General features: G+C 38.6%; 1 protein-coding gene across 4 annotated transcripts in view; it reads right to left on the bottom strand.

The window, feature by feature from the left end:
* The window catches only part of MYBL1 (MYB proto-oncogene like 1), a 37,404-nt gene that overhangs the window by 18,368 nt on the left and 9,174 nt on the right, over positions 1 to 9,862 (bottom strand). For 3 of the 4 annotated variants that reach the window (XM_025210249.1, XM_006028818.3, XM_006028820.3), the window contains exons 4-8: positions 7,653 to 7,745; positions 6,166 to 6,386; positions 3,148 to 3,331; positions 2,116 to 2,190; positions 1,489 to 1,593 (exon numbers count right to left, since the gene is read on the bottom strand). In XM_025210249.1, coding sequence (XP_025066034.1) covers positions 1,489 to 1,593; positions 2,116 to 2,190; positions 3,148 to 3,331; positions 6,166 to 6,386; positions 7,653 to 7,745 — 678 coding nt within the window. The remainder of the gene's footprint in view (positions 1 to 1,488; positions 1,594 to 2,115; positions 2,191 to 3,147; positions 3,332 to 6,165; positions 6,387 to 7,652; positions 7,746 to 9,862) is intronic. The other variant, XM_025210250.1, reaches the window with a different exon arrangement.

The raw sequence follows: 9,862 nt of genomic DNA, 5'->3' as shown, positions 1-9,862 counted from the left end.
CGGACGGGGTCATGATAAATATGACCCAAGATTCCTGCTCCTACAGTGGGGTGTGGGGCTGCAGCCGGGCTGCACCAGCTCTGAGCACCAGCTGCGTCTGCAGCCCAGCAGGTGGGACCCATTGTGGGAGGCAGTGCTGCACCACCATGTCTGCCAAAGTGAGGCACGGCACTGGTGCAGTTGTGCTCATGCTGCTGCTGAGTGAGCAGGGGGCACCTCAGCTTGACAGCCATGATAGTGCAGCATGACATGGTACAACACTCCCTCCATCCTGCTCTGGGTACTGCCCACTGGTCTGCAGAGCCCTCCGGGAGGAGGTGGGGGGGGCAGCCCCAAGCCTGAAATGGACAGGCCGCATCCTTCCCCCCTCCACAGGGTTTGTGGGCAGGGAGTGAGGGACCATGCTGAGGAAATGGGGCCATGCTAAGGAAATGGGGACATAAATGGGGTCACGCCAAGGAAAAAAAAAATGATTGGGAAGCACTGTGCTAGAAGCATGGACAGACATGAGCCCCCTGGTGGAGCACTACAAAAATCACAGTGAAGGCATAAAATGGCATGCACTTCCGCCAGGGAGTGTAACAGCATTACTTGGTCCTGTGGCTCTGCTCCCCACCACTGGGGAAGGGAAGCCTGTCAGGAAGTACACTGCAGTCTCTGGTCCCTAGGAGGGGGAGGGTAGGAAAATGGACATCTCTGGTCCTTTTGCTACTTCTTTAGTGTACAGAGCACATGCAGACCTGTCTGCTTGACTTCTATAGCACAAATACAACATCTGTCCATGGCCTAAGTACTTGTATCATCTGCAAACATGACTTCATTACTTCCCCCACTCCAGGTTAAGGTTTGCTTTAAAAAAAAAAAAAAAAAAAAAAGAAATTGTTCAAAAACATTTATGTATACGTTAGCGTTAAATCATGTAAACACACAGACTTAGTTTCTTCCAGCACCCCGTATCAGGGCCAGAAATTTTCACTTTTTTTGTGCAAATTCAGTTTATTTTGTGCAAGTCAGTGGTAGAGATTATATTGGACAAATCATATGGATTTTTTAGTTTATCAACAGACAGTGAAAAGTTTAAGGAAATAAGCATATTTCCATCTGTATATCTACATCATTCTGTAGTCATTACTCATGTGTTATCCCTTTGAAGCCAACAAGATTACTAAATTGCTGAACTGGGTATTAAATTCTGATTGAAAAAAGTAGCAGGTCAATCAAGATATTTAAAAGCTACCTCTTTAGATTCTGAAGAAAGTTTATGACTAGGCTAACAGTAATTAATCTCAAATTAAAAATAATTTATTAAACAAAATAATGCGTATGCTTCAAATTGAACTCCAACCTGGATGCCAAGTGTGATCGCTTTCAGAGCAGTAGATTAAAAGATCCCATTATGCAAACAGCAACAGTTAATACAGCTGCAGATTAATCCTTAATTTCAGAAAAGCAAATGCAATAGATTACTTATATAAATATAGTCCTTACAGATGATACTCTCTTTCTTCTGATTTCGTTCTCAGCCGACATAAGCAGCAGCTCAAGTTCCTTTATTTTCTTTTCTTTATCAGGATCATCATCAATAAATGGCTGCTGAAATGGTTATTTTAGAAAGAAGCTGTTACTTCTGCGGCACATAATTGAGGCTTTCATTTACTACCTAGATTTCTACTTTCTTTCATCCTGCACATAGTAGAAGCAGAAGTGGAAACTACAAAAACCATGCTTGACACCCATTTTAGAATAAGGTTGTCACAAGCAGTTTTAACATGGTTCCAATGCTCAATACAGACAAAAGGTTGGTAATATTCAAGTTACTAGTACGGTTTGCATCAGTCAGCATAGCAGGTTTCTCTACTAAAATTCCACTCTTCTACCCCTAATGAAAGCACCTATGGGAGCAGTAGTACTATAGAACATGCTAAAAGGACACCAGCATGTTAAGCTTCCGCTTGTTTAATTCCACACAGACTGTCTTCATGACAAACTCTGATAGTTGCTGGAGCAGCACCTGCGTAAAGGAGTCTAAAGTAGAATATTGATCATTTAACTGAATCAAGTGATATCTTAAAAGTTGGCATAAAGATTTTTATTGGATATTACACATGAAATTACCTGAATAAAGTTGGCAGAAGCTGGGATATGTTCTATACAGCTGCCTTCTGATGATGCATATTGGTATCCTGGAATCTAAACAAAATAGGAAATTACCTTTACACATTACAAAATTATGTTTATAGAACAGTTGGTAAAATTTTTGTTTTAATATTAATGAGAAGTATAGTTTTGACCACAGGTTAAAAAAAACCTAAAGTGACTAAAAGTTAGCTTCATTTCAAGAATCTTCCATTTTGCAAATTAGTTTGTTTTCATACCCAAAGAATAATTTGGAAACTGAAAACTATTGCATCACCAAACCAGGTAGCTAGATTTTGGCTTAAACCAGTGATTCTCAACCTTTTTAGATTCAAAGCATCCTTTGTTAGAACCATGGCATAGGCTGCAAAGAACGCAGAAAGACTACAATGGGTCAGAAAGTTTTTGATGCTATGGATTCTTATTTGAGTTTATCTTGCGAATCATGTTTGCACAACACACTTAACAGTGCTAACATTGCATGGTAGTTCAGATCACCTTTGACAGGATCCAAGGGTACCACATCACCCTGGTTGAGAACCACTGGCTGAAAACAGAAGGGTGAAATAAGCAATTCTATTACATTTGAAAGCAACTTTCATTTTTTAAATATTTTAAACAAATATGCTTACTTACATCAGTAACACTTGATAATCATTAAATTGAACTCAGTGTGCTTTTTGCTAAGACTTCGATTCTCTTTTTTCATGCTAAGTGAACGGTGAAACAGAAAAACCAGCTTTCCTTCCAAGTTCTTACAATTGTAGGGTTCAAGTTCAAAACACTTGTAAGAGAGTTTCAATTTAAAGACAACTGAAATCCAATGAATTTAAAAACAAATCTTGAAAATATTGTGTCATACTGAGGTTTTTAAAATTGGTTGTTACAAAACTTGAAGTCAAATCTAAATTGATGGTGTTCCTTTCCATCTTCAATTTTATGGTATGGTTACAGTATACTTTTCTACACTAGGACAAATTAATTTTTGTATGCAAATGTTATGATACTTACGTGTGCCTGAACTGGTATGTAAAACTGATTTGGAGTTTGTAAGTGTTCCACACTGATGCAGGGTTTGTGTTGAAGTTTTGATGAACTAGGTCGCTCAGACCTGATGCCATCTTGTAAGTACCCTTCCTGTTCCACTTTTCTTCGCATAGTGGAATTCCAATGATTTTTGATTGAATTGTCTGTCCTAAAACAAAATCGTGTTACAGGAAGATAATTGAATAATATTTTAGGAGCAAGTACAGCAGTTATGTAATTGTAAAGATTTTGTAAATTTCTCCACTTATCTCATGTTTTATTGCTCTGTTAAGTGGCAGGTAAAACTGATCATAACATTTTCCAACAAAACAAGAAACAGTTGGAAAATGTTGATTCACAGAATAATTGTGGAGCCATCTCTTGTTCCTCCAACTTTTATCAGATCTCAGGGAATTCTCACAGAAGTTACCTGGTCCCCTAGTGTACTTCCAGGCATATCTAGACTTCAGAAAGCACTGACTACCCAGTACCACAGGCCTTGTAGGATCCAGAGCTGCATACAATCCCTCCTTTTTAGGGCTTCCAAATTCTCTGCTACAGAGCCATGGTTCCAGAAGTTCTTTGTGGGTTTTCAGGGTCCAGAGTCTAAGGGCAGGCCTGGAACTGAGGAATCCCACAAGATGGAGCTTCCCCTGAGCCATAAACAATGGATGTCTTGGCAACTGCTGACTGAAATCTACATTGTTAAGGACTAATAATGAAACTGACAAGAATGTTGATTTCAAATCAGCAGTTCCTGGAGATATATTTTCTTTTCAAAACATTACAAGGAGGCATTTTTATCTTGAATTTCCAAATTGAGAAGATATCAATTTCCTGTAAAACTGAAGCCTCAAATTTTCCTTGGTCAGCTCTGTTCATCTGAAAGATCTTTTTCTTGGATACCTCAAAAACAGTCAGATATCGCATGAGGACATTAAATTTTTATTTTAATCTTCTTTTCAAATATTGAAAGAGGTAAAACAAACAGGGGTCGGCAACTTATGGCCCATAAGCTAGATCTAGCCTACAGAGGTCCAGAATCTGGCATGGGGGAAATTTGGATATCTGGGTCCAAAGTCAAACCCAGGAAATGGTAGTTGATGGAACCGACTCGACGTGGCACTCAGTGACTAGTGGTGTCCCCTAAGGCTTCGTTCTTAGACCTGTACTCTTTAATGTTTTTATAAACTATTTGGACGCTGGTGTCAGAAGTGGACTGGCTAAGTTCGCTGACAACACCAAACTTTGGGGAAAATTATCCACACTTGAGGATAGGTTGGTGATCCAGGCTGACCTCAACAGACTTGCAAGGTGGGCGGATGAAAACCTGATTGCATTCAATATGGAAAAATGCAAAGTGCTACCCCTGGGGAGGGGTGGGGTGGGAACCTGCATCACGCTTATAGGCTTGGCAATGCTTCAGTCGTGGTGCTAGTGAGTGTAAAAGACTTGAGGGTCATGATTGACCACAAGATGAACATGAGCCACCAATGCAATACCGCAACTAGCAAAGCAAACAAAACTCTGCCTTGCATCTGATGCATCTCGAGGCAGAGATGTGCATCAGGAGTGTGCATTAGAATCTGGGGGAATGCCTGCTCACCAGAGCACCCTAAGGGATGACAAGGTTCAACAGTCACAAACTTGTGCGAGACCATTTTAGGCTGGACATAAGGAAAGACTTCTTTACTGTCTGAGCCCCTAAAGCCTGGAACACTCCCCCAAGAGGTAGTGCAACCACATACTATGGACTCTTAAGAAATATTTGAACACTTATTTGCTGGGATCCTTTGACCCTAGCTGACTTCCTGCCCCTTGGGCAGAGGACTGGACCCGATGATCTTACGAAGTCCCTTCCAGGCCTAATGTCTATGAAATCTATTAAATCAACCTCATGTGTTGCCCATCCCCTTCACAGTGCTCCCCTGCACTGCAGAGCCTGCTGGCTCCACCACATCTACGTTTATACCTGCTGCAGAGGGATTAGAGAACAGCAGTAAGGGTAAGTGTAGGCAGCTGGTCATGCTAGGGAGGTGGAGATTTGCAGCCTTCAGTGAGGACTACAAAGGGCAGCCCACACCCTCAAAAAACGATCACCAACCCCTGTCCTATAACATAAGAAATTTAAAGAAATAGAAAACTACAATCACACAAAAATATATCAGGAGTTCTCACCTAATTATAGTACATTTATGCTAGATCTTTTTGTTGTTATTCATGCTGTGTCACCTAGTTCAAATAACATCAATGAAGTCAAGACTAGTCTTAGAGTGAGAATAACATAAGAATTAAGTGGGTTTTTAGACTATATTTCAGGACATATAATAGAAATGAACAGTTAGTAAGTCCATTACTTACACTGTTGAGCACTTATACCAATAGTTCAACTGGAGCTGGTTATCTGGGCAAATAATATATAACTAATACAAATAAGATGTTCAGAATGTATTGAAGATTAAATACACTATGGGGAAAAGGTTATAAAAGTGAGATGCCACATAAGAAACAGCCTCATTTTTTATAATATTTGAGTTCTAGTGAGCTTTACCATTTACATTTGTTTAAGTTTTTTTGTTTTTTTTTTTAATGTATTGATACTCAAAAAATACCAGTATATATTTCTCCATAATATTTAATTATCTCTTTAAAATATAAAAATAGGCATACCATAGCCTGGCAATATTTTTGCCCTGGAGTGGCCTAAATATCTTACTTATTAGTTAGGTATATTTATCCAATAACTCATTTAAAGCTTATATCACAAACTGCTAATGCGCTGTGGTTTTAGCACCCTTCTCATTAGTTAACTATAAGAAATCGCTAATGGGAAGAGCTAAGCTTCACTGGGTGAAGGGAGTTTTCAAGCAAAATTTTCAAATGTTGGCACACTTCAAAATGGTTCACATTTAGACTAGCATTTCTAAATTACATAGATTTTGGAAAGAACTTCATAAGGACTGAATTTCAAGTGCTAATGAGAAAAAGAAAGTAAAAAAGCACCTTCCAGGAAGAAGCTTAGCAATTTCAGCCCACCGGTTTCCCAAGCGCTTGTGAGCTTCATAAATGATTCTGTCTTCTTCTTCTGTCCATGAAGATTTCTTTACCTCAGGATTGAGATGATTATGCCATCTCTCCCTGCATTGCTTGCCTATTCTTCCTTTCAGGTGTTTTGCAATTAAAGACCAGCGTTTTGGACCATACTTCTGAACCAATTCAATAACCTGTGACAAATCAAATCATGACAGCATTTGAAAAGTCTGTTGGAAAAAAGAGACTTATATTCCCCTCCGTGAATACACCCCACCAAAAAAGATTTTTAAATAAATGCTCTCATACATAAGAGGTTCACAGAGACAACCAGACATGACTCAGTTTCATAAGTCATTTTGTAAAAGTTCCAGGCTTCAGAATGTTTTAATTAATTCTTGTTTCTCAAATTGAAGGAGACTGGTTATATTGTAGAGAAACCCTAACCCTAGAAAAATATATTCTGGTGAAGTTAGGGTGCAAGTAGAAGGCACAAAGCAGTGCTATGCTGAGACATCTTGCATTAGCTGGCTACAAAACAGGAAGTAGTAGAGTCTCATAAGTCAGGTCCTATTTTCAGGTCAATAAGCTTTGCTGAGAATTCCTGCTCAATATTGCTGGCTCTGGGCCAGTAAAAGTTGAGATTTATCATACTATGTCAGTGGTGTTCAACTTTTTGGCCTTGCACACCCAATGTAGCCCACAAAGCTCCCTCCTGGTCCAGAAATTTGGCAGCGGGGGAATGGCAATTCATTGTGCCACCATTCCCTCACCAAATTTTCAGACCCACGGGAAGCCCCGTGGGCCAGATGACAGCTCCAGGAGGTCCACAGGCTGGGTTGAGCATGCCAGGTGTTAGATACTATGCAAGTCAAACTCTATTCAGAGATCAAATCGTTTTTAAAAGCAGTTTCTGTTAACAAAAACATTTAAACAAGCAATCCGAATTTAGAAGCATCACTTATGTTCAGATTTCAGATGTTTGGTATATGTCGTGTCAAGCATCCCAAATATTGCTCCAGTTTTCTAGCAAGACAGACAGAACAACCAAACCTAAAGCCTCCTACCACAAAACCCCAAACTTTTAAAGTTCTCTTTCTAAAACATCTCTTATACATGACAGCAGAAACCCATTTTCTTCCAACCCACCCTTATTCCAGTTTGAGAGAGCCACAAAATTTAAGACAGGCCTGATTCTGGCCTATGATCTTCAGAACAGATGTCTCGTCTATTCAGAAAGCAAGGAAATCTGTTCAACTAATAAACGAGCAAGGGAAATTTAAAAACTCAAGGAGACATTCCATGTGAAAATTCCAGTGTTATAAGTTTGCATATATTATCTGGTATATTATCAAGCCATGGTATTTATGGAGAGAAGACAAATACAAACTTTTTGGTAGTCAGCTTTTAATAGGGGGGAAAAAAGATAAGTGAGCAAAATATAATATCATTTCCATTACCCTTTGATCCTCTTCTTTTGTCCAGGGACCTTTAATCAATTCCGGGTTAAGGACCTTCTGCCACCGATGCTGGCACTGAAAATCTGAACGATTCTGAAATAATTTTAGAAGAGTGATTTAGCTAAATACTATCCTTAAACACATCCCTTACATCTGTATAGCTTTCCAAACCATTTTCAAGCAGCAACTATTTTGATAAATACCAAATGTAATATGGAATTAACTAAGTGATTACCATTAAAAGGTTTTTCCAAAAACTTTTTATATTAAGGGGTGGCCAGGGGGTAGGAGGAGGGTACAAGCAAGCAAATGTTTAATGCAAACTCTTTTTCTTTTAAATCAAGATCCTTTTCTATTTTAGTATAATTTTTAGAAAACTTTAAATGATTTTTTTCTCCAACTACAGTCATCTACTTCCACTTACTCAGAACCAAACTTTTACCTTCATCTTCTGAACTTTTCTCAAGTTCTCTCTCGTGACCTCACATCTCATCTTTTATTTATCCAATTTAAGTGACTCAAAGGATGTACAATATTTCTTTTCACAAACAGAGCTTGTTCCTCTTTTTTGCTAATTCATGACCAACAGGCCGAAAATATTTTTAAAAAGAAGCTCCCCCTCACCCTGATTTTCTTATAAGTAAGAAAGCTGATCTTCTCTCATGTTGCTGGAAAATTTAACTCTCAGATGTCTAACTTTAGCTCCTTCCTGAAAAGACAGAATGCTGATTTTCTAAAACAGAGATCTGTCTTCCAGCTAGTTACAAGACTGTGGAACTATTAAGCACTTGGTTTTAACAGCTATGTCTCAATGGGAAAAACAATTAAAATATTGTCATACTTAACTAACATTGTTAAACTCTTATTTTTCCTGGTTCATACAAAGTCACAAAGCATAAAAAAGTCAGGAGCAAGTTTTCAAAAGAGGTCAGGTCCTACTTAGACACTTCCGAGGTTTTTTGGGACTAACATTCATTCACATCAGTGACTAATCAATGCAGTTGAAATAGTACAAATCTTTAAAGGCAGACAAACCAATACCTACAACAGTGGAACATGCTACAGTAGACCTTGTCTGCCATTAATACAGCACGAACTCACCCAACAACATGTATATAGAGCTATGAAGGGTACAGTGGGAGACTGATGCACAGTTATTGAAGCAGCCAAACTTTAAGCAGTATTCAGCTCAGTACCCAGTACTTTGATTTAGGTGCAGCTGAACTTGTCTACAGCAGAAAATACTTAAACGTGAAGTTAAAGATAGGCTAGTCTCAATACAAGCAAGGACTGCCATGTTTAAAATCATGTTGGTTGTATTAGTCTTAAGTTTACCCTAACCATGTATCATGATTTTAATTCACTAGAGGTGTAAGCACTGAATGTTAATGAGTTTTAAGATCACAGCATTAGAACTTCTTAAGCCCCTATACCCCAAACTAAGGTAGGCTGCATGACTAACTACATGTCTTAGATTGTGTCAACATATATCAATTATATATCATGTAGCTACTATTTGCAGGATCCTATATTCTCTTCCAATTGTACAAGGGTATGTAATTAACTATTATTTTTAACATTCACTAATAACATTATTAAACTGATAAGAACAGAGTTTAAATGGATACGTCCTTGATGCAATGACTTTAATGTTAAATGAATTTTTGGAGCTGGGAGAACGATTCGGAGCTTATTTCACTCCATGCATTGACTTGGTATTGCAGCACCTCCAGGCTCAGTGCCTGCCCTCCGCTGGGGAGCAACTATATCAGTGCTTTATCCGAGAAATAAAGAGCAAGTTAATCTCCTTTAAAAAATCTCTACCCAAAAAGAACTCTTGAAAAATCTGGCTCTGTACTACTAAATTCTCAGTCTCTTCCAATGTCATAATTCCATTGTGAATGAACAACTATGAGGACAAGAACTAAAATTACTTCACACCTTTATGTATCAAAAGGACACAAATGGAATTTCTCCTCTCTGTGGGTCACATTTAAATGAACATTTATGTTTGAGGGAAAGTCTGCTCCCAGTCATTTATGTAGAAAGAGCTCTTCAAAGATTAAGTTACTTCCAAACAGTGCTGCCTGCCTAATTTGTAAAGAGCAACTGTACTTTGAATTACTATCAGCAAGAAATGATACATACTGTTTCTTCCCATCACTACTACTTTACTTGCAGAATGGGCACTAGAACCTCCCCATCTGCTT

Source organism: Alligator sinensis, unplaced genomic scaffold, assembly GCF_000455745.1.
Source record: "Alligator sinensis unplaced genomic scaffold, ASM45574v1 scaffold1102_1, whole genome shotgun sequence".
In the NCBI taxonomy this organism is placed as follows: Eukaryota; Metazoa; Chordata; order Crocodylia; family Alligatoridae; genus Alligator; species Alligator sinensis.
This window is presented reverse-complemented; position numbering and strand designations above follow the sequence as displayed.